This window comes from Podarcis melisellensis (assembly GCF_964234715.1).
Source record: "Podarcis melisellensis genome assembly, chromosome: 3".
Taxonomy (NCBI): domain Eukaryota; kingdom Metazoa; phylum Chordata; class Lepidosauria; order Squamata; family Lacertidae; genus Podarcis; species Podarcis melisellensis.
In genome coordinates this window covers 119,541,160-119,566,325 of record NC_138530.1, presented here as the reverse complement: position 1 = coordinate 119,566,325, position 25,166 = coordinate 119,541,160, and the positions used below count along the sequence as shown (strand labels likewise).

General features: G+C 47.4%; 1 protein-coding gene across 1 annotated transcript; it reads left to right on the top strand.

The window, feature by feature from the left end:
- The first annotated feature begins 842 nt into the window (after positions 1 to 842).
- On the top strand, positions 843 to 21,999 carry EVA1A (eva-1 homolog A, regulator of programmed cell death). The gene is made up of 3 exons (XM_081906664.1): positions 843 to 885; positions 16,167 to 16,331; positions 20,682 to 21,999. Exons 2-3 carry the CDS (start codon positions 16,265 to 16,267, stop codon positions 21,044 to 21,046), a joined length of 432 nt encoding a protein of 143 aa, XP_081762790.1. The 5' UTR covers positions 843 to 885; positions 16,167 to 16,264; the 3' UTR covers positions 21,047 to 21,999.
- Positions 22,000 to 25,166: the final 3,167 nt, after the last annotated feature.

Below are 25,166 nucleotides of genomic sequence, written 5' to 3'. Positions count from 1 at the left end.
ATGCACGCGCACATACTTAGAATTCTGCCCTAAATTCGTTTGATCTGGAAAGTTTTAAGGGATAACAAGGGTCATCTAGTCCAACCCCCGACCATGCAGGGATCTTTTGCCCAGTGTGGGGCTCAAGGGACTAAAATTTGCATCAAAACGCAGCAGTGTTTAGATAGGGCACGCAGCACGTATTTAGGGTTGCAAGGAGTGTGAGCACATTCAATTTTCTGTAGCAGCTTTGAAATGGTGCACCGATATCTCTGATCCGTTCGTGGCGCGCCAGAGAGAGTTTCTCAGTTTCCTGCAAACTTTCACAAGTCAATTCTTTGTCACGAGCAGAATTTTAAAACTACAGCTTGCTAATTTTTGTCTGTTTTAGATTACAAAAGCGTCGGAGGTGAAAGTCCGGTGTCTGGGGCACCCACGTCTGGCATGCCAGGGCGCGCTCTCGGCGGGGCAGCGCTCGGGGGCTCCTCCTGCTGCGGGGATGACACGGGGTGGGCTGGGGGTGCGAGGGGGCGGCGATGGCAAACCTTTCTTTGGCTGAGCGGGAAAGGGGGTGTCCCTTGGCGTTGGGCTGGGTCGCGCGGAGTCTCCTCTTTTCTCCCTCGGCTCATTCATTCCTCTCTCTCAACGCGGCGCTCCTTTCCGATCTCTTTTTTTTGACCTGGTTAATGCAGAAGGGGGACTCCCCCCCCCCACCGACATGTCGGGCCAAGTTTAGCTTAGACGAGGCTGGCGAAGTTTTCCATGTCATTTCCTGTTGCTGCTGCCCTCCCGAGCCGAGCACCCACCCACCTCGCAGCCTCTCCTCGGCCGCTCTCTCTCTGGGATGCGCGCTCGCCGCCCGGCTTCCTGGGCTGCGCGCAGCTCCGCCGAGAGGAATCGTGAAAGGTAAACAAGAAAAAGGGAGAGCAAAGCCGCGGGGGTTGGGGGGGGGGTTGGGGGGCTGCTTTTCCACGGAGCCACCGGGACCTTTGACAGCTCCAGGTGCGCCCTGGTCGAGGAGGAGAGCAAGGGCCGGTTCCTCCGCGAGAGCCGAGCACCCGGGGGCCCGAGGTCCCTTTGGAGAGGGGCTGCCGAGCACCCGGAGTTTGCTTCCAGAACCAGGGAATTTCCTTCTGGTCAGAAGCAGGTTCCGGACTATCTTTCCATTCGTATTAGGAGGAGGAAAAGACCCCAAGGGGAGGCTTGTTTGGCAAGCAGTGGCTCATTCGCCGTGGAATAATTCGAGAAAAGAGTAATTCAGGAGAAAAGCAACTCAGAGCTGGAAAGGAGCTGTGAATAGGAGCAAGCATGGCGCTCGAAATGTGTGCTCTTTAGTTTCTGTGTAGGCTTGTTTCCAGCAGAATACTGTATATGGACCTACTTTAGTTTTCGCAGAAGTAGCAAAGAAGTTGTACGTTCATAGACGTGAAGTTCTCTCTCTTAAAAACCGAAACTCCTTTTTAATAATTACACTGTTTCATTACATACTGCTAAAACTAGAAATACACTCATATCCTGCTGCATACAACATACGGGTAAACGTAAAGCGCAGCACTAACACAGGGACATTGCTAGGCACCTAAAACACTCAGGGCTCATGCCCAGGACAGAAATTTGCATAAGATAGGCATATGCTAATTTAGATATAAAGATGCAGATTTGGGGTGCTTTTATAGGGGAAAACAAACAAACAGTGTTTTTTGCTGTCAGCTGTGTTCCGGGCAGTGTGCCCTGCTCCCCTGCTAAACAAAGTAAGGCCGGGGTCAGGAGGTCCCGGGACAGCACGAAAAGCTTGTGGCCTCTGGTCCCCGTCCTCCGTCTGAAACATCGCTGCACTAGAGCTGTTTTTCACAAGTGTATGTCAATTTCTGTATTGATTCCTTCTCTTCCTTCCCAGCATTTTGTCAAGCATCAGTTTCACCATAAGACATTCCTCTTAATTTAAAGGAAACAGAGTCTCTTGACTCCATCTCTCTTTCTCAAAAATGTATCTACAGTTACCTCCCCTATTTTCCTGATCTTGACTGCTGCGCTTTCCTTTCCTTTGGGGGTTGCTTTAAGTGCTAAACCAGTTTATCTGCTAATATCAATGTTATTTCTAGAGGTGCCGGACAGCCAGCAGTTTCTATTACTTGGGTTAGACTTTTGAGTTTTTAATTAAGTTAAAATGCCTCGTAGAAATATAAACTGTAAAAAAAGAGGAAAATGCAGAATTTCTCTTTCTCATTCCTGTTGTTTTGTAGACAAACAGAACATTAAAAGAGAGCAATGGTAGAAACATACAGAAGCGGCTCACAAGGTTGAGATGCCTTCTGAGCAGGGCCGACCCACCCAGGAGGCAAGGGGAGGCAACTGCCTGAGGGCGCAGGATCCACAGGAGCAGCAGATCTGGCCACCAAGGGAAGCATCACCTGTTGCTGCTGCAGCCCCTCCTCCTCCTCACCAGCCCCCCCATGCCACCTATACCATGGCCTCTTGGTGAATCAGGGGCGCTGAGCTCCTTCCACCACCAGGCAGGAGAAGGCAGGGGCTGCCCTCTGGGGTCTCCTGGGCTCTGCACCTGCCCAGCATGATTCAGAGAGGCCCCTTTGGATTCTCAGTTCAATCGTCAAGTCAGGTTGATTTGATTCCTACCCTGGATGTTTCTTCCTCCCTTGTTCCGGATGTAGATCTTCACTCACCCCTTATTCCCTGGCTGGGGGGATGGGGTGGGCACCATTTGGTGGTTCACCTCAGGTGCCAAAATTTCTTGGGCCAGCTGTGTTTCAGAAGCAAGTGGTAATTAATTCAAGCATGCCAGAAAGAAGTTTGTGACTTGCTATCCTGGTTTGCTATATGAACACAAACCATAGGAAGGAGGAAGTGCTATAAGTTGAGCAGGCCCTGTTTGTAACCCAGGAGTAGGGTCCTTCTTAGCCTGCATCTACTCATGAGTAGTCAAACAGAGGCATTCATGAAAATCTCTAGTACTTGCTACAGGATGGGCATAGTCAGCATTTATTTGGGGGGGGCAGGCTTTTTGTTAGGGGGAGGTAGAACTGAGTTATCTGCAATGCAAATGGTCAGTTAATTAAGTATTTCTATTTATTTACTTAATTGGGGAGGCAGCTGCCTCCCCTGCTCCCCCCCTGCTCTCCCCCCGTCCCCATGTGCTACACCCCTACAGTCCCACTTCTGCAGCTCCCACTTCCCCCAGAGACTGGCAACTGATGGACCAGAGCTCTCCCACCCTATTAGGGAAGCAAATGTGGGTCAGGGGCTGCCAGCTGTGGACTCTTACTCAGTTGGCATGTTGTCTTTTTAGGCATTGGGTTAAATAGATGTTGTGGCCAGGTATTCAGGCCAGTGCAGCCTTTTGGCATGGTAACCGTTTTGGACAGGTCTTCTGTGCATACCCTCTAGCATTCCTCAGATGAAAATAGGGACATTTCTCACTCCCTGCCAGCTGACCCTCCTTGACCCACCATTTTTTTGTCCATCCCCCAGCTGCAGAGCATTTCCACCACCCCCACCCCAATGGGACAGAGCACACAGCTTCCACTATCCTGAGACAGTCCCTGAATCCTGATTTCATTTTATTCTTTGGTAGATTTTAAAAAAAAGCACTGGCAGGGGATATAGGGACATTCTGGGATCAAATAATTGCATTTTCACTTTTAATTTGTATACCACCTTTCTATATTAGTATTCTCAAGGTGGTTTACAAGCTGAAGAAACAAGAAAATAGAGAGCAAAGATCACACACATAATAACATTCTGATCCAACACAAAAAGTCACAGTAACTTTAAAATAAACAGCTTAAATCAAATAAAGCAATATTGCCAGCTCAAGGAGTCTGAAACTGGTATCACGATCTGAACTTCATACTGGTTTCAGACAAAGAATTGGAATATTGCTCAGCTTTAGACTGAAGAACCCTTTGAGATCGAGGTAACGTAAGAAAGGAAGAGGCATTCCCAGAGCAACTTGAAAATACCCAAACATAGGGGAAAGAAGCCGGAGGCATTCATGCTCCCTATTCAGGGGATCAGAGGCTCCTAAGCCCCTTCTGCCAATTCAGCCACGCCCGTCTGAGTCTCCTGCACTGGGCTGAAGGCTTTGCTGAGCCCTGACTTAGGAGCATGGAGGCTTCCCTGAGGCACCAGCTGATGTGCTGCCTGGATCTCAGTCTGCCGGTGCCTGTTATTTGCCCAAGAAAGGGACCTTTCTCCTGCAAATGTGGACTGACCTTTGCAGCTGTTTAAGTTTTTGTTGTTGTTGTTGATTAGCCAGTCACAGTAATTATTAACTGTATTTTTATTCTTAAATGGTGTTTAATATTTTGATGTTGTGCACTACCCTGATAACTTCATAATATGGCAGTAATAGAAATACTTTGATAAATAAACAAATGTGTTAAAAAATGCTTTTGTTCTGTTCTGCCTCTTGAGTACTTTTTGCTAGTTCATCTATTACAGCTAAGAGATGGTTACTGTTCTCCGGATTGTTAGAACATAAATTCGTTCGTTCGTTCGTTCGTTCATTATATCACCCTCCATCTGAAGATCTCAGGGTGGTTCACAAGATAAAAGTACAGGATGAAAGCACAAAATAAATAGTTAAAACAAAAACAACACCCACCTCGTGCCACAAAAACATTTAAATGGCTGTCGAATATTTATCAGCCTGGCTGCAGAGAAACGTTTTCGCCTGGCACCTAAAGATGTGTAATGAAGGCGCCAGCTGAACATCCCTAGGCAGAGCAGTTCCTAGGATTTACGTTACTACCAAGCCTGAAGTTCATGCTCTGCTATTTGGCCTTGTAATTGCGTAGTGTTTGGGTGCATCTTACTTACAGGGTCTGTATTTGAGACTCTGCTTCAGTTGCCTGTTGTTGCACCTAAAGAGCAAGTTTTGATTTCAGGTCTCTCTGTAAGCCAGGGCAAGCATATGACCGAGGGCCTAGGCAGACCCTCCAAGCGCCCCAGGGACACCACTGATTTACAGAAGCCCTCCTGCTTTTCCTTAGGTCGTCCGTATTTTCATTGGAGGGTATGGATTTATACAACCCCCGGTCCCTCTGAAGGCAATCCTGTAAAGGGATTTTTTTTTTTAATGTTTAATGTTTTATTATGTTTTTATGTATGTTGGAAGCTGCCCAGAGTAGGTGGGGTAACTCAGTAAGATGTGTGGGGTATAAATAGTAAAATCATCATTATGGAATTGGATGTTTCTATTTTCATCAGAGAAATGTTGGAGGCTCTGCCTATGTGAAATAAATGTTGTCACACTGAATGGGGTGTATGTCACTGATTATAGGGAGTCATTTTGGACTCACAGCTGTCCATGGAGGCACAGGTCAAATCTGTGTCCAGGGCAGCTGTTTACCAGCTCCATCTGGTACGTAGGCTGAGACCCTATCTGCCTGCGGACTGTCTCGCCAGAGTGGTGCATGCTCTGGTTATCTCCCGTTTGGACTACTGCAATGCGCTCTACGTGGGGCTACCTTTGAAGGTGACCCGGAAACTGCAACTAATCCAAAATGTGGCAGCTAGACTGGTGACTGGGAGTGGCCGCCGAGACCATATAACATCGGTCTTGAAAGACCTACATTGGCTCCCAGTACGTTTCCGAGCACAATTCAAACTGTTGGTGCTGACCTTTAAAGCCCTAAACGGCCTCGGTCCTGTATACCTGAAGGAGCGTCTCCACCCCCATCATTCTGCCCGGACGCTGAGGTCCAGCTCCAAGGGCCTTCTGGCGGTTCCCTCATTGCGAGAAGCAAAGCTACAGGGAACCAGGCAGAGGGCCTTCTCGGTAGTGGCGCCCACCCTGTGGAACGCCCTTCCAGCAGATGTCAAAGCGATAAACAACTACCTGACATTCAGAAGACATCTTAAGGCAGCCCTGTTCAGGGAAGTTTTTAACGTGTGATATTTTACTGTATTTTTGGTTTTTATGGAAGCCGCCCAGAGTGGCTGGGGAGGCCCAGCCAGATGGGCGGGGTATAAATAATAAATTATTATTATTATTATTATTATTATTATTATTATTATTATTATTATTATTATATGGTGTTGTCACAGGCAGGGGTGAATCTAGGTTTCATTTCACCTGAGTCAAAGGCGCAGTTTGGCAACCCCTATGTGCATTTGTGTACACACACAGGCTGGGAGCCTCAGTGGAGCCCCTTCTAGAGTATCCGTGTGCCTCCTTTTCTTGATTGTGGATTTTTGTCAGACAAGCTAGAACAAATGGTTCTAGACAGGGGACGGAGTGCCATGTGCTGAGCAGAAGCTTGCTGCCTGCAGAGATTTGCAGCAGTCAGTACATTTGTGACATATGATGGTGCTTATATGGCAACTGCCTAGTTGAAGTGGGTGCTCTAGAACAGGGGTTGGCAAGGTTTACCTCGCCTGGCCAGTTCACTCCAGAGGAGATCCCTCTGTCGGCTGGATTGCGCATGTGTGCGCGATTTCCAGCATCTGAGTCTGCACAGACACGATTTCTGGCGCTGCGGAAGCGAGTCCCTGTGCCACTTTAGCGCAGCGCGTGGGGACTCACCGAGCAGGTGGCTTGGTTCGGGGGTGGCTCATGGGCCAGTTAAATGACCCCCATAGGCCGCTTGTGGCCCATGGGCCTTAGGTTGCCTAGCCCTGCTCTAGAAAGTGGGCCTGCTGCAGGGACGGCTCCGCTTCCTGGTTGTTGCTGCTGCTGTTATTACCCCTGCTACAACGTTTATGTCTCTCAAATGTGATGCACATGGTTTCAAAGTCATGTGCATAAGAAAACAGAAATGATAAGAACATAGATGCAATTACCATATTTTTCGCCCTATAGGACGCACCGTCCCATAAGGCACACCTAGTTTTTTGGGGGGGGAAATAAAGGGGGGGAATTACTTCCCCCCCAGGTGCGGGGCTGGGGAGGGGGAAGCCCGAGCTTCCCCCGACCCTAGCCCCCAGAACAGGCAACTCTCCGCAAGTCATGGGAGCCGGGCGCTGGGCTCCCGCGCCTTGTGGAGAGCTGCACGAAGCCTGGGCGCGCTGAGCTCAGTGCGCCCAACCTTCGGCATGCAGGCAACTCTCCGTAAGGCGTGGGAGCCTGGTGCGGGCTCCCATGGCTTGCGGAGATCTGCACGAAGCCTGGAGAGCGAGAGGGGTCGGTGCGCACCGACCCCTCTCGCTCTCCAGGCTTCAGCGAAAGCCTGCATTCACCCCATAGGACGTACACACATTTCCCCTTCATTTTTGGAGGGAAAAAAGTGCGTCCTATGGTGCGAAAAATACGGTAACTAAAACTGCAGACTAAAAATTTTAAGTGAGTGATTGATCTTTATTCAGCCATTTTAGGAATTGGATTAAGAGTCTGTCAGCATGAACAGAACGTATCTAGCTGAGAAACATTAAGGATGTCTTGAAGACAGACCCACAGGCAAGGGAGACTTCCCACCAAGATTTCAGCTACTTTTACTTTACCATCAAGCATCACCATCAGAGATGTGGGCTTCCCCATCCTTACAGACTCTTAATCCAGTTTCTAAAATGGCTGCATAAAGATGAATCATAATTACTATTAATTTTATGTCTTTCTGCCTGGCTTACTCTCTCTCCACAGCTCTCCCTGGAGGAGAGAAGCACAAGCAAACATTGGCTAGACAACTCACAATTTTGAGAATAGATCTTAAGCTGTAAACTATGCTTTGCTTTCTGGGTCATGATTAGAGTGCTAGGCTTGGGGAAAGCACTAAGATATAAAACTGATCAGGTATCTATGATATGTAAAGTGGCAGAAAGGAGATTTCTGAAATTAACAGTAGTAGCAACAGCAGGAGCAGCAGTCTTTTTAGTTTAAAAGACACATAAACACACCCATCTAGTGTGGCAGAACCAGCTGAGCTACCCTAAAGCCTCCTCAGCATGAGACCCCAAAGAAGAGGCCAAGTTGTGGTTCTCTCCCTGCCTTCCGCCCTTGCAAACATGTTGTGGATACTTAAGCACTTTAGTTTTACAAATAGCAGCTAACTAAACTGAAAACTGGGGACGCGGGTGGCGCTGTGGGTAAAAGCCTCAGCGCCTAGGGCTTGCTGATCGAAAGGTCGGCGGTTCGAATCCCTGCGGCGGGGTGCGCTCCCGTCTTTCGGTCCCAGCGCCTGCCAACCTAGCAGTTCGAAAGCACCCCCGGGTGCAAGTAGATAAATAGGGACCGCTTACCAGCGGGAAGGTAAACGGCGTTTCCGTCTGCAGCTCTGGCTCGCCAGAGCAGCGATGTCACACTGGCCATGTGACCCGGAAGTGTCTCCGGACAGCGCTGGCCCCTGGCCTCTTAAGTGAGATGGGCGCACAACCCCAGAGTCTGGCAAGACTGGCCCGTACGGGCAGGGGTACCTTTACCTTTTTAAACTGAAAACTAAACTGGAGAATCTTTTCTGATTCTTTCTCTATCCTCGCCATTTGCAAAGAAAGAGAAGACACTTATTAATACTTAGCAGCTAATTGAGATTTGCTTGCTTATTTGTTTATTGCATTCATATTTCAATTTTTCTCCAAGAAATTTAATCAAAATAGAGGCTCAGGAGGCTCCCCTACCCTTCCTAAGCCACTCCTAATGAAATATGCTAGAATGTTGTTTTCAACCCTGGAAACAGGGATGGGACATAGACATGGTTGTGGTTGCGTGTGCTGTCCAGAGACGAGTGGCCAGCCCAGGAGACAGTCAGAAACAAGTCCAGAGCATCTCTTAATGTAAGATATTGGATATGCATGGAAGGAACAGAGAAAGAAATGGGCTCTAGCTTAGGTGGATTGGGGGGTTTAGGGTGGGCAGTGCCCTACCTGCCCTAATGGACCAGTCTCTATGGACTTGGCATCATCATGACATCTGGTGTTTGGGTGCTTTGAAGTCCCAAAGTTGGGACTTCACAGCATCATGTAGGACTTGCAAACAGCCCTTTAAAGCATTTGAGGTACTTCCCATCAGCTGGTAAGTGGTAAAGCCAAAGCCTGCTTTCCATCTGCATCAGTTGCCCAAGTTAGCTCTTCACAGATGACTCCAGCTGTGTAGCTCCTGCTGCACCTTGCCAATGCACAACCGAGAGCACGCTTGAACGCTCTCAATTCTTGTCTCTACCCCCACATCCGATGGGCAGGTAGGCATGGCTTGGGGGAAATGGCCTTGCAGGTCAAATGTGCAAGGCCCTGGCATGTGTCCTGTGGTGCAGTGGCTTCCCACCCCTGCCTTACAAGGTGGGGACAACACTGACCCAAGAGTCAGTAGTATATCACACTTTAATACATGTTGCAGCTTATATCTTCACTCATTAAGAGCTCAGGCTAAGGGAGGCTTGTAGTGCTTTCCAGGCCTCTTGGGGGAGTTTCAGGGAGAGAAAAGAAGAAAATGGCAGCTCCCCCTCCCTCCCTGGGCTCCCTTACAGGGCAGCAGAGCCTTCTGGCTGCAGGTGCCATTCCCTCTGTGCAAAGCTGTCGGGGATGCATTCCAGGAAAGGGTTGAGCCACACACCCTTAACACCGACACACACTCCCTGAGCACACATGGCTCTCACACACAACCCCCTGCTTGTTCCCCCCTCCTCTGATCCACTCAGATAAGCTGAGGAAGGGAGAGTCCCTTCCTCTGAACTCCTCCTCTTACTCTCCTTGAGTGTTCAGGGATTGGGGCTTCTCTTTTTAGAAAAGGTGGGGGCAGAGGGTACATGTGTATTTGTGTGTATGGGGGTGTGTGTCCAGCCAGTTCTGAAGGCATAGCGATCCTGGCTGCTTCGTTCAGGCTGTGGACAGGTTGCCCCAAGAAACACAGGAAGCGTCACCTGCTGCCTCTGAAAAGAGACTCGTGTGTCTCAGCTGCCATTGCTGCAGAACCTCTGGGCTTTCTAGCAGCTGACGAACTGACCTTTACAGGAGTTTTAAAAGGGGGGTAGTAAGGGGGGGGGCTTGTGCATCACCTCACATTATTGTAAGCAAAGTTGTACCCCCCCCACTCAAAAGCCCACCCCCATCTGGGGAACCTAGCTCCCTTTGCTATCTTTGGAATGAAGTTTGCTTCCCACCAAAAAATGACAAACATTCCACTGTGAGGACTTTCAGATCAGCCCTGCCTACTTTCTCTCGCAGATGTGCGTCACCCCAATGTCCTTCTGTCCCTCTCTGCGTCCTCCAGCAAGCTTCCCCTTCTCCCTCCTGGCTTTCTCTCTCTAGCCCAGCAGGGATTGTGTGAGCATTGGAGTTCCCTTGAGCTGCAGAGGGAGCAGTTGGGGCTGAAAGGTTGAAGGCTAAGTTCCAAGGAGGTGGACTTTAGACCATAGGCGCCGACTCCATGGGGCCTGAGGGGGCCCGAGCCCCCTCAAAAATTCGTCTAAAGTAAGGGACAGGCCAATAGAATCTGACTGTTCTCATTCTGGAAGGGGATGGCAAAAAGAAATTGCCTTGAAAAGTGGGGAAGAAATTCAGTGACATTTGGTGTGAGGTAGGAAGTGTGAAGGGTCTTTCTGCTGAGCGGTCCAGGGTGGTGAAAGTTTTACATTGGTCTCCGGAACAAGACCAAACTGCACATTGTTAAATGCACAGCACAAAGTTGCACCTTCAATTCTTATAAAATTCCTTGCCGATGAGGGGCTCCCTTTTGATCTAAGTTTGTGGAGAGGGGAGATTTCTCTCTTCCCCCCTCTAAGAAAAAGCCCTCTCTTTCTCCTCTCCCATCCTCATTGGGTATTAGAGGCATCCAGGCAAGGGTGTGTGTGTGTGTGTGTGTTTTCATCCCAACTTCATCAATGGGCAAGAAGAAATAAACCTCCCCTCCTTGCACGCTTTGAGCAAGACCAATTGGGAACCCCATATCTATAGTAAATTTTCGAAAGGCACCTAAAAGAGGACAGCACAATTTATTCCAGCTCCTCCTCCTCTATAGCACAAGGAGTAACAATCTTCTTGACTTTAGACAGCCTCATTTTTTGGACCAGATCCTGATGAATGTTGTGTCTTTCTCCTCAGTCAGCCGAAATCTGGTTAGAATGATGTCCCTCTTATTGCTTCATCAGCCCAATGCAATCTGAGAAGGGCTCAGTGAAGAAAACCTGCTTTGATGGTCTAATATGACTATACCCTGCTTATTCTGTAACAGCCCACACCCTGCTTACCTAAGAGTAAGTGCCATCGAATTCAATAGGGCTTACTTCAGAGTAGACATAGGGCTGCTCTGCTGGATGCTCTCCCCAGGGAGGCTCGCCTGGCGCCTTCCTTACAAATATTTAGGTGCCAGGCAAAATCATTCCTCTTCTCCCTGGCCTTTGACTATGGCTTTTGAAACAGGGTGGGGGGTTGGTGGTGGTATTGTTTTTGTTCGTTACTATGATATATATATTTGTGTTTTTACATTGTAAACTGCCTTGCGATTTTTGAATAAAGTATGGTATAGACATTTAATTAATAAATAAATACAAAAAATGTAGCTGAATATTAGACTTTTGTTGAATAGTTAGTATAGAAATGCATGTTTGACTGTCTCTCTGCTCCTGTTGACAGAAGATAACTACATGGTGACTGATAATCGTCTGACTGCTAATCACTTTATCTCCAAAGGGTGATCTGGAAGTTATCCTCAAATGCTTTGAGCAAGGCTGTTTTTCTGCTGTCTGCACCTGGAGGCTTGGAAAGGAGTTAGAAGGAGCTGGCAAGCTGAAGAGTTGTCATCATGCCCAAGAGAAAATCAGCCTGTATGGGTGGAGAGGTGGAGGCTGTAGCTGCCAGCCACCATCCTTCCCACCAGGGATCAGGTCCTCACTAGGCCACGCTTATCTAGTAAAAATATTTATTGACATTTATTAGCATAAACCCAGAAACGGGAAATAAACTGAAAGGGCACCTATAGGGAAGACTAAAAAAATGGGTCAGTGTGGCAACAGGCACATCCACTATGGTTCATTTTTGGGAAAAGGCATTATAGAAAAGTATGTGATCATTGTGTACATGCCTCCCATGTGGGGTGGGAATGGAAAATAAGCAAAGGTGCCAGCTAGGAGTTTTAGCTCAAAGTGTGATACAATCTGGCATTGTTGGCAGACGGAAGGCAGGATTCAACATGTTAAGAGACTGCAGTGAATGAGGAGGGTTTAGGGCCTGCTGGGTTCTGAAAGGAAAGAACAGTGAACAAGTTTCTTAAACTTACAGTTTGTTCTGAGAACTTTTCAGTTAAGTGTTCTGTTTTGACAAATAACAACCTTGCTGGTAGGATGTAGGAGCTGTTGAATATGTCTGTTTTTAAATTACTAGGCTTAACAGGTTTATGGGGCTATTGTTTCACCTATTCTCTTCGGTCTCAGCCAGGCTTCCTGCCGAGTAGGCATAGTTTCTCAAACTTCTGAACTCCTTCTGAACTCACCTCCCTTCTGTACCTCAATTTATAGAGACGCCAGTCTGTTGGGCAAACAAGTACACAGCAGTCCACTTCAGCCAGCCAATCTGACCCCCAAATGGATTGCTCATCACTCCCCCCACTTCCTCCACCAGCGCTGGCAAAATCTCACCAGAAGCCACAGCTGGCATAGATGAGAAATGCCTGCAAGCTGGGCAGCATCACCAAAGCATGCCAGCGGAAAAAGAGAGGGTGCTGGCCTTGCCTTTCCTCTCTTGATGCTGGCTGCTCAGAAGGAGGAGAGCCTCTTGTCTGGCCAGCAGAACTGGGACCCCTTGCATGGCCAGACAAGTGTTCATTCTTCTCCAGGCGTTTTGATGTCTAAGGCAGCCCTAATGCTTTTCCAGCTCCAGCAGCCTCTGGCTCAGCCATCCCTAATTATTTTCAGTTGAATGACCCCAACCTACAAAAAGGCTAAATAAGGGGAAACACATCATGATTTATTGCTGAATGCAAAGTACACTTGCAGCAAAGTCTACAATCCCAAAGCAACCATCTGTGGGGCTTACTTCTGAGTAGACATGTATAGGATTGGACTGCTGCTCTACTGTATTGGAACATATATTTTAACTGTTCAAGAAACTACAGTGTTCTAGTTAGATCTGTCACAAAGTGTTTCTGTCCTTGTCGTCGTGCTCAGGAATTGTTTGCCAATGCCAGCAGCAGTTACGCACGCATGAATGCGCCACTAGAAGAATCCTACCAAGCGCACGGAAACAATCCGCTTGTCTCTAACTGCACAGATTTGCTTCTCTGCCCAGCAGGATTTATATCCAGGTGCCTTTCCTTTGAGGAGAGGAAGAGTTGTTTTCCTCACATGGTTCTGTGTGGTTGTGGTTGTTGTCTTAAAATTCAGTTGCTAACATTTCCTTTTCTTAGGATAGCCCGCTACTTAATGATTTAAAAATACCTCAATCAATGCTAGTTGTCCAGAGGATTTTACTGTGAAAGTTGCCCAGCCCTTGCCAGGACTGGCTCCTAGGTTGGCAGCTGTAAGGGCTTTCCTTAGAGAGGATTCCACAACTTTGACACTGAAAGAAAAATCTCTGGACCAGTCTGTTTTGAGCACCCAGTATCCTTTCTAGGATGTGTGCTAGCGAGGCTGTGGCACAGTTCGAAGAGGTTTTGGGTGGAATGGATGATCAATATTGCTTCCAGTCTAGCCTTCAGCCTCACTGTGGCACGGAAACCACCTTGGCCGCCCTACTGGGAGATCTGGGCCAAGAGATGCACCAGGAGAGTGTGAAGCAAGGAGGGCTCAGAAGCGCACCTTGGCAAATGACACTGAAAGGGAAAGGAAGCAGGCAGGGAAACCACCGCAGTTCAGATTATGCGCTCGTGGTCAGAACTGGATTTACTCTCTGGAAATGCAAGTGGCATTTGTTCACACTAGAGCTAGGTGATACATTGTCAAAAACCGGCTTGAATTTTACTTCATGATAACTGTTTCATAATATCTGACCTGGCAATATATTGTGAATCACCACGTGTGTGAGGACTGGGTGATATCTGGTTTTCAACACTGCAATATATCACCAGCAAAACATTGCAATATATCATGATGTCTGAAATAAGGATGGAATTATGCAGAGGCAAACAGGGTAACATCCTGGCAACTGCTACTACTTAAGGGTAAATAACGATAAATGACGATATATCAATCACCGCACAGTGCCCTTCACCAGCATGCAGGCCAAAATGTATCCACACAGGGCTTTGGGTTGAGAGGAATGAGTCTTTCCCTCCAAATGTGTGCAAGTGGGTGAGACCAACCTTGAAGGACTGTTGTCAAAACACAAGACTGCAGCGCTGGGAGGGGGAATAAATAACCATAGCAGAGGAGAGGAGGGAAAACCAAGGCAAGGGGGAGAGAATTCTTTGCCTGTCTGACCCAGACTGGCCTTGCAGGGCTGTAAGCAGGTCTCCTTCCAGAAACAGAGAGCGGGGAGAGAATCCCAAAACAGAGAGGCTTCCTTTACTCTGTGTCCAAGAGCTAAAGCCCAGGGACGAGGAGAATGGAGAATGCATGTAGTTCTGAGAAATGTGGCACAGAATTACTGGAAGCTCCTCCACGAGGTTCAGCTTTGGCTCCAAGCACCGTCTACAGTTCTGTTAGCAGGCCTTGGACATATTCTGCCATGGAGGTGCAGCTTCAGTCAGAGACCTTCAAACTCTTCCTGAAAGAAAATGCCAGACAGGGAGAAGGGGCAGGAGGGCAATGTGATCTTGTGGCTGACAGCCCTGGCTTCCAATCAGGGAAGGACTTTGCCAAGGCTTTCTCTGACAACATGTTTGGGAGAGGGCTCTCCCAGAGCTGTGCCTTGGCTTTCCTCTGTGATGACAAAATAAATTTGTCAGTCACAATGGATCTTTCCCCACCCTGGTGTTTTCTTTCTATGGTAAGGTTACAGACATTGGTGTCGCTTTCAGCAGATATTTGCCTGTAAGTTTTTATTTTTAATGTTCAAATCGCTGAGGCATCATGAAGTGCTTTGGCTGAGACTAGCCCAGAATCCCTTTAAGTCAGGGGTCGGCAAGGCTTACTGGGCATAGGCCAGAGATCCTCCGTGGGCTGGGCCGGCGCAGTGTGATGCCGGAAATTGCTTCTGTGCATGCCCAGATGCCGAAAACCACGTCTGTGCAGAAGCAATTTCCAGCGTCTGGGCATGTGCCACGGAAGAGAGTCCTGGTGCTGTGCTGCGCCAGTTTAGCACAGCGCGTGGCGACTCACCGAGTGGGCAGCTCTGTTTGGGGGTGGCTCATGGGCCGGTTAAGCGACTCTCGTGGGCCGCTTCTGGCCCATGGGCCTTAGGTTGCCGACCTCTGCTTTAAATCAACCAGTTTGGGATTCACAATCTTCTGCATCCCCTGCACACCTCTAGCGTCAGTTGTTTGCAATCAATTATTTGTCATCTTTCTGTGAGAAATTGGACCAAAGGACAACACACGGTTGGTTCCATGAGTGCACGTATGTAGCTATTGAAACGAGGGCCTTTTGACAAACCACCTTATGAGGCTCTCTGTCCTACATATTTTGACCCCGTCCGCCCCTCTTTTGGGGGATAGGTGACCAGCCTGGTTGTCTAACGTGTGTTATGATGATTGCAGTTTCCCCAGGTGGCTGGGCTGTCAGCAAACCAATCAAGATGCAGTAGGTTATCAGCAGTAATCTGAGTAGATCAGAAAGGTTGGCTTTCAGGATCAGAGGTGGCTAAACCTTCAAACAAAACAAAACAAAATGTATGTCCACTGCACTCTTCTTCTGTGCTCAAGGGGAGGCATTACGAATGTCGGCTCCCCCAGGAAGCTATGCTGGGTGTTACAGATTCTCCCTCGGATTAATATGGGCTGGAGGGAAAGGGAACTGCCAGGTGTATCTCAAACTGTAGAATTGCCATTGCAATTTCAAGAAGAGTGCCATTTGCCCTCTCTGATATTTCTAAAGCAGCACTGAATTATTACCTGTTTGAGGGAACTCAGCTCTCATGACCATATTTTTTGATCTGAAAAGAGGAAGGAAAGAAAAAAGGGCCCTTGTTTATTTTCGTGCTGTAAATCATTCAGGTGTGTTTCATGAGGGACTGAAATTGAACGAAGCAGCTACAAGCACAGCCACTGAGCAGAGGATTAAAGGCAAACAGCAGACTTCACCCCAAAGCATTTCACAGCACGGATTTAGTTCCTAAATGCGGGTGTCTAAAGGCAGAAGGAAGACTTTGCTTGAACCGCGGGCCTAGGAGCAGGCGTGATTCACCCCCGTTTGCTTTGTATTCCAAAACAGAAAAGAAGAAAGGGAGGCATGCTGCCTTTGGCCCACTAAACACCCAGACCGTCCTCCTTCCTGTCAATGAGGCACCCAGGAAAGTATTCAGCCGGACAATGGAGCCTACGGGGACCAAGATGGCCTTGCTCAGCAACCTCCTGGCCGCCTATTCCTTTGTCACAGGTAGGCCCCCCTCTGGCCACCACTTCTGTTTGCTCAGGGGGTCAGCTATCTTTTTCATCAGGGGGCTGGTCCACTGTCCCTCAGACCTTGTGGGGGGCCGGTCTATATTTTGAAAAATATGCGGTAAATACCCTGCAAGCCGGTCCCGCAGCTGCCTCCGGACCTGGAGGAGGAACGCACTCTGCACGTGCTCAGGAGTGTGTCTCGGCACTGCCCGTGTTGTTGATGAGCCGCAGCCGCTCCATCAGCCCATCCCCGCGGAGCTCCCAGGCGGCGTGCACCAAGCTCCAAGCAGCAGCGCTGAGCTGGGCGCCAGGCGCAGGGCCAGCAGGCACACCAAGCTCCGGCTGAAGCCCCACTACACACCCGTCACGATGCCCGTGGCACGACCCAGACCCGCAGGAGCTGCGCCAGCGTTGCTGCCCGCCCAGAAGCCGTGCCAGCATCGCGGAAGTCAATCCCCGCGTGGCAAGGCGTCCTCAGCATATGGGGACTGACTGAGCAGGCAGCAGGGTCCGCGGGCCGGATTTAGGAGCCTGGGGGGCCACATCCGGTCCCCAGACTTTAGTTTGCTGACCCCTGTGTTTACTGGATGTTTCGTGAGGCTGTACCAGGGTATCTGAAGATCACATTTCAAGGCTGCATGAATTATTATTATTATTTTATTATTATTATTATTATTATTAAAACTTTTTGATTTGTTTTTGTCAACCGGAGAACCAAAGGAGTCCAAAAAAGGGAGCGTTGTGTGTATTTTCTGTGGTTTCTGATGCCCTGCTAGCTCATTGTGTTTTGTACACACTTCTGCTTCACCAAAAGAGAGGACAGAAGAGGACTCACACTTGCATAGAACTTGCATGGTGCTAATTGATATGTATATATGCAAATTTTAAAGTAATCGTGATTTAAATTTCACATAAAACAAGTCAGCCAGTTTCCCACCACATCACCCCAATCTTGTCTATTAAATCGGACCCCACCTTATATCATCCTCACAATTCTTCCATTAGTTTATCACCCAGAGTCCAAAATAAATTCCCCTTCAATTAATTATCCCCATTCATCATCAGCCACATATCATTAACATCGTCTCACATGAAAGGAATGAGAAGTAAAAAGGGTGGTGGAGATTCTCCCTATTAGACAAAGGAGCCAGTAGGTAATCTGTTATACCTTTACTGATTTTTTTCAAAAATATTTAAGCAGAAAGCCAGCAGCTGAGCTTCAACCTCAGATGTACCAGGGCGGGGTGTGTGTGTGTGGCGACACCTCGACACCTCTGTGCCATAGCAATACGTATAGGAAACTTTAGATGGCTTGGGGCCCATGTTTCCAATAGAGGGCCGCTTCCAGTATTAGCCAACTGGGCTCTGAGAGGGGCACAGGGACCCCCTTTGCTGTCCTGCTGGAAGATGGCCCTTTCTTACGACCAGGGAGCTACCTTACTGGGCTTACGATGCCAGGCCAAACCCATCGATTTACCCAGGCCCTGGGTGGCAGTGACAGAGAAAGTGCCTGGAGGCTGGGGGTGACCACGCTACTCTATTTTGCCGTGTTATTTCAGTAGTAGCAGCGATTTATTAATGTGCTCTTATTTGAAGTTCGTCCCTTTATGAACTTCAAAGTGGCAAATACTTCTTTTTTATTCTTAAGATTAAAGACCTCCTCACTGAGGAGCCAACTCTGTCCTGTAATTTAGAGAATTAATGATACAGGTATATTTACTCAGCTCAAGAAAACTTGGCTTCTCTTCAACTGAAGTGTGAAAATGAAGTAATTGATGGAATGTCAACATTTTGAATAAATGTTTCCTCGGGTTACAACATTTATCTTTCATCTACCCTCGTGTTGTACTCCTTGCATGATATCTTTCAGTTCCTTTCCCCATATAATTATTCCTTTGTAACATGGGAATTATGGGTTTCATACCTATGTTTAAATTTGCTAGGACTGGAATTTGCTAGGGATGAGTAGATTGCCCCCTTTTATTCCATTATTCTGTTGCTTTTCTGTTCTTTCTTGGGTTCTACCCCACTGCCAAGGAGAAAACAAAGTCTTGTTTCTATGAAAGGAGGAAATGCCTATTCCTTCGGCTTTAAAAAAACAGAGTCTCTCTGCTGAATTGCACCAGTGCCACAGCAAGGAGCCTTTTAACTTCTAGGCTTCAAGTTAGTACAGCATATTCTTATTCTTTTAGTATATAAATAGGTTGCACAGTGTGTGAGGATTCTATCTTTTAAAACTAAGGCTGGCCCTATCGTTTCACGCTTTTTTAAACAAAAACAATAACTTTTCCCCCAAGGTGTGGGTAAAAATAGAAAGCAGCCTGCCACCCCCGTCGCCATGAGTGGTACAAGATTCCAGGGGTTGCAGGCGCTTCTCCAGAGTTCATGTTTCCTTTGGGAATGAGGCACAGCAGAAACTGTGGTGTCTTTAGGATATACGGTTTATAGACACATGTACACAACATTAGCCTTTTTTGGAGGCTATCTTTAGGATATACGGTTTATAGACACATGTACACAACATTAGCCTTTTTTGGAGGGGTTTCCAGCATTAGCATCCCAAAAGGGTCTTGTTTCTCCCATAGCCCCAACTTTGGACCTCAAGCATTGCTCTCCAACTTGCTCTGACTCTCCTGCTGACTGCTGTGTTTGCCCATCATATTATTACTCCTCTTCCTTACACCAAGCTTCTAGATCACATTTCTTCTCACTTTCTACTCTGGCTTTATCTTTGGAGAAAGGAGCCTCACCCTTTTGCCATCTCAAACAGAGTCCTTTTGATCCATTGTTCTCTTAATGGCCATCATCCCTGACCACTGGTCCTGTTAGCTAGGGATGATGGGAGATGTAGTCCCGAAACATGAGGAGGGCTGAGTTTGCCTATGCCTGAGGTAGAATAGAGAGACCTTGCCTAGTAACCTTTGATAGCCTTGCCCTTGATGAATCTTGTCTAATCTTCTTTTAAGCCAAACGAGTTGCAGGCATCACTGCCCCAGAGCCAGTTCCAGCGTGGCACCACGCGCTTTCCTGAATCTGCCAACATTCCACTTTATTGGATGCCCACAAATTCCGGGAGGAAAACTTCTCTACCCACCTTCTCCACAATAGACATGATTTTATAAACTTCTTTCAAGTCACTTCATACTCACTTCCCCCCTAAATTAAAAGACCCAGCCTGGGGTTGGTGGAAGGACTGTGCCTGGATTGACAGGTGACAGTTTTGAGGCAGCTCAGGATCTAGTGGATCCTAGGTTAGCTTGGTCCCTCCCCCATGTGGGTGCTTCTGCAGTGCTTAGCTCATGGCGCTCCCTTCAGTCAACCTTCCTGCAGCTGCGATGGGGATCTGCGCTCTTGGATGCTGGCCCTGCATGGTGGGCAGGGGGCAGCTTTTGGCTGCATGATTGGGGGTGTGGGTGTCTCGGGTCGCAGCCTCACTTTGTCCCTCAAGTAATCTGGTGCAGAGGGAAGCCGATATTATGAGTTTGGTACCTCTGTCCTGTGTCCTGCCCACAGCAGTAGGTCTGCCATAGCGGCCAGGGTTGTTTGAAGCTCAGCACACATTCAGTATAACCTCTGTGGATGGTGCCATTTTATGACCTCGCCTCCATTATCATTCATATTTAAATCGTTATTTTAATTATTGCTAAAATGCTTTTCTGATATGCTCACCGCTCTTTCTTTCAATGGAAGAATTATAGCATTATAACACCACGCCGTACTGCTATAATTCATTATATGAGCAATGCTATGACACTCTAGTCCAGTCACAATATAACAATGACTGAATAACAGCATCACATGGAGTCCCATAAAAAGGAGGTGAATGCAGTGTAGCAAATCCAAAATTGTATTCCTAGGGTTGGAGGCCCCCAAATGAGATGCATTCGTGTACAACTTTGGCCTGGAAGCACTCCTTAAGGAATTACTTTCCCCAAACACATTAGATATTTTAGTTGCATGTCTTGCTTTAATTTCTCACTTCAGTGTGTCACCATCTAACTAGATCACTGCCTTCTCTAATGACTTACTCCTTTGACTTTCTCCTTGTTCTCTTTATCCTGCATCTCAAAGGTCCAGGCGTGTGTTCAGTCCCCCACGGCATCTCCCACAACAGATTGTCTCTCAACTAGATCTCCTCATCTACATTTTCTTAATATGAGCCTCACATCCCTTTCCTCCCCCCACCCCTCCCCACCCTACTCTGAGGCTCAAACTTATCTCTGTCCCCTTGTTTGGTGGAAAGCCAAAGGATTACAAAGCTGTTTAGAATTCACGTTTTCTTTGTTGGGCATTTCATTTTATCCCTCTGCACCCTTTAAAAAACATTTCCTCTTCTACATTTCAGAAAATCCTGAGCGAGCTGCTTTGTATTTTGTGTCTGGCATTTGTGCAGGCCTTCTCGTGACCTTGCTGGTTTTAGTACTCCGAATCTCCTGTCAAACTGATTGCAAACCATTGCAAACCAAAAAGCCATCGCGGGACAGTGACACCGATGGCAGTGACAGTGACGATGACTCAGACACTGCGTCCGACCTGTCTGCGCGACGGCACCGCAGGTTTGAAAGAACGCTGAATATGAACGTTTTCACCTCGGCTGAGGAGCTAGAGCGAGCTCAAAGACTGGAAGAAAGGGAGCGTATCATACGAGAGATTTGGATGAATGGGCAGCCAGATATCCCAGGGACCAGGAGCCTAAACCGTTACTACTAACAGCTGGCCACTGCTACCACCTGGTCCAGCAGTCATAGAATCCTCTAAACCTGTTGCTACTCAGGGAAGAGGGGAAACTCAAGAGTTCCCAAGGCAAGCTAACCCTAAGCTTTGCCTCCATTTTCCCCAGGCAAATTGCCATCAGGGTTTTGCTCACAGACATCTATTGCTGTTGCTGGTTTTTTTGGAGCACAGGGGACATACCAGACAAAAAACTCACTTTATATTGATTTGAAAGCATCTATATCATGGATTTTTTTTACCACATACCTGGCAAGGATGAGATTTGCTTGTATATTGTTTTAACAATAAGGATCCTACTAGAGGCAGGGCTGGAGCTAGGGGGTGGTGAGGTGGGCCTCCGCCAGAGGCACAGGCAATTGGGCGGCACAAAATCGTCTGAAAAATATGTCCATAAATATAAATATCAATTATTGCCTCATAAGAAATGGTTTTTAATAGAGGGTGAATTGAATGGGGGGACCTTGGGTTGGAAGAGAGGAGAGAAGAAGAGCTAATTTGTCCATGGCTGGGGGTGCAATTTGGATGGTTCTGCCAGGGGCGCAAGATCACCTGGCTATGACTCTGCCTAGAGGTGATTAAAATACAGTGTTGGTGAAGAGGGAACCGAAGCAATAAGTCATGATAAGGTTTGCAACATTGGGAAATTGTGGAATTAATCCATCTACAAAAAACCCAAACCTTCAGAACTGAGTATTCTCACACTATGAAACTATCTTGGTGCTTGGGTGCTCAATATTCAGTCTTGTTATTTAAGGCTGTTTCAAATCTTGCTTTAGTGGCAGCAATTTTTTTAAAAACTGTTATCTCAGGGATAAAATCCTTCCCCCAATACAAGTTCTCCCATCCTTTCCCCCATCCAATATTTTTCCCATGGGGGGCTTGTTATTGCAGAAGTTGTCAGGGGTGAGTAAACTGTTAAAAACCTCAAAGGTTGAAAGAAATTGTGAGTGTTTGTGAGAGTGCGCGCGTACACACACACACACACACACACACACACACTGCTGTGCAGTGCCTTACTGATACTAAATTGTAGTTTTCTTATTAGCAGTTATGCATAAATATTTCATATACAGTATTATATTCCCCCTTTCCCACCAAAAATAGTTTTTTTCACAGTTGCATTGCAGGAATACAATGGGAGCAAGAGTGGCTTAAAAAAACCACACAAGGATGAATTTACTTGCTTCATTTTTTAAAAAAAACATATCAATCTTCTGTTTCAGGTAAATGCAGTAGAACATAAATGATTTTTGTACAGATTCCCCCAAACTGCAGACCTTCCAACATTCCTTAGATGAAAATAGGGACATTTCTCCCTCCCTCCCTCCCATTTTTGCTCCCCTCCAGAGCTTTTCCTGTCCGAAGTAAGGCGAGTGCTGTCACCCCTAAGCCAAGAGGGCACAGCGCACCTCCAGCGCCCTGAGAAAACCCTTTAATCTTGATTTTGTTTTGTTTTATTCTTTGCTAGATTTACAACAAGAAAAGCACACACAAAACCTAAATTTTACAAGGGAGCAAGGCTAGACATGGATGAACTAAGCATTTTTTTAAAAAAAAAACCAAGATGCTTTGCCACCCAGGGTGGCCCTGCCCTCTGCCTGCCCCTCAGAGCCAGGGCATTGTGTGGGGCTGGGCCCCTCTGCTGGTGGCGGCATCCTCTCCTCCTCTTCCTCACCTGCTCTCCAGCAGCCGCTACTAGCTGCCCAAGGGTGGAGAGGCCATGGGGTGCTCCCTTGCAGCCCCCGTCACTCAGGACAAGCGCGGCTCCTCCTCCTCCCCCAGCTCAGCAGCAGCAGCAGCAGCACTGGAGGGGGGGAATAGGGTCATTCTGGGATCAAATCAGGAGCCGGGTTTTGTAATTCCAGGATGGTCCCTGGAAAATCGAGGCCCTTGGAGGGTATGAAGTTGCTGCAACTGAGAAAACAGCTGTTTCATCCTGTTCATCTGGCCTTAGGGCCTGAACACAACCAAAATCTTCCTCGGTGGCCCAAGCATTCCCAGAAGGAACAGCCCAAGCTTTCAGCAGGATCGGAGTGGGTCTGATCCTGTAAACATGAACTAGGCTCCTTGCTTTTATAACCGGTTCAAGTCATTTCTGCTGGAAGTTGTTGGCTGGTTTGCACACACAGATCCCTGATGTGAAACTGCTTAGTGGCCTTAGATATATTAAAGGTTAGTGGCCTTAGATATCTTAAAGGTGATAAAATGTTTTCTGCGTTTCTTATGTCTACCAGGCATTGATAGCCTGACAAGAATTCCAAGGAGTTAATAAGGTTTCCTTTCCTTCTTCCCGAACCTACAGTGCTGCTAGTTAACTCTTCTGCTGCACACAAATAAAATTGTACAAAACAAAAACAAAGCCATTTAACACCGGGTCCTTGGCATGTGAAGTGTGGGTCAAGGGGCTGACATTTTCCCTCAGTCCTTCAGATAGATGCTCAGCCCTTTCTAAACTTTGTTAACTATTTCTATAAGTCTGTTCTGCTAGTACTCTTCCTGTAGGTCTAGACAGCTATGTCTCTCTGTCTTCGTGCCCTTAGATCACAAACTACCCATGCATTTTTGTCTCTGCTCCTGCTGACGCTTTTTCGTATGCAGCCTCCACAGCATCTGGTGACTGCAGAGTCAAACAGGCCTCTGGCCATCTTACTTTTGTAGTTAAAAGCCTATGCAACTAAAATGTCACTCAGCAGTGATGACTGGTGTCCATCTGGATGGGAAGATCTGAGGGCAGAGAGCAGGACAGCCAGTGGTAGGTGGAGCTGGCCATCTTTTGGTACTCCTCTTCTTCCCTTCCAAGGACACAAAGAAAACGTAAGCACCTCAGTCCAAGACCTTAACAACTACTGGAACAGTATTATTTTAAAGTAGACTGGTCCATGTAAACGGCTGTCTTTGCTTGCTGCCTCTGCCGATTTCTAAACTGGAGATAAAATCTGTGACTGACCTGCCTCTCAGCTCCAGTGTGGCAGGGAGAAGAACCCAGGGACCAACCAGGAGATGAGTTGCCATGGATCGATGACCATGAGGGAAAAATGAAAATTAAATTGTAGAAGATGACGCTGTTAGAGACTTCAGAATACAGACCAGAATGGGGAAAAAAAGCAAAAAGGGGTGCATTCAGAAAGAAATGAGAGAATGCCCACGAACACCAGGGGCAAACAGTTTTTATCCCCTCAGGCAAAACAATGGTTCAACCCCCCTGACCCACCCCTTAATCATTCCCATCTCAACCAATTAAAGAATTGATGATGGCCTTTTGATTCCAAGTTGCATTATACACTAGGTGGCGCTGCGAGTTTAAAATCTTTCTGACCTCTTTTCTGGTTCCAGTAACTGCTCTGGCCCCCTCCTCTTTTGTGGTTTTAACAGGTTGCTCGGCTTAGAACCTTGTGGTGGGCTAGACATCCTGAGCAAACGAACAGTTTCTCAGAACAGCTCCAACATCCCCTCACCACATCCTCTTGCAAACTCGCTGTGTTGCAAAAATATTGTTTTTGCAAGCAGGGGCAAGCAGGAGAGAGAGAGAGATGTCTTTTTTAGCTTTTAGTTTGCTCTCTAAGATGGCTTTCAGCTTATAAAATGGCTCCAGCCTGGCTCTCCAAAGTGGACCTCTGGTCTCCACTCCTTCAACGCTAAAAGATATTTAGGATTACGGTATTTGTTTCTTCGTGTCTATGGGGCATCCAGATTTTGTGAAATTTCCTGGAATCAAATGGCAGCCGCATTAGAGCACATTTCACAAGCCATATTTTGAACTTAGTTAGCACTGTCCGGACGCTCTTCCAGAGTAGAGAGCCCAGGCCTGGGTGATGGATTTTTCCCTCCTGGAAACCTGCTAATGTTTTTTTTGCTAAGAATGGTCTCTTAGGTTCTCTTTCTAAGTTCCCTGCTGACAAGTAGGGCTGCTAGTATTCCTGTTTTCTTACTTCAATTAAATATATTTCAGCAAATTCTTGTCCCATATTCCCATGACTCATGAAATACAGCTTTAAAAAACAACAACTTGCTTTGCTATACATTTACCTCCCCACAAAGGGCTCACCCAGACTTCACTTGTGGCAGCGGCGTAGCGTGGGTTATCAGCACCCGGGGC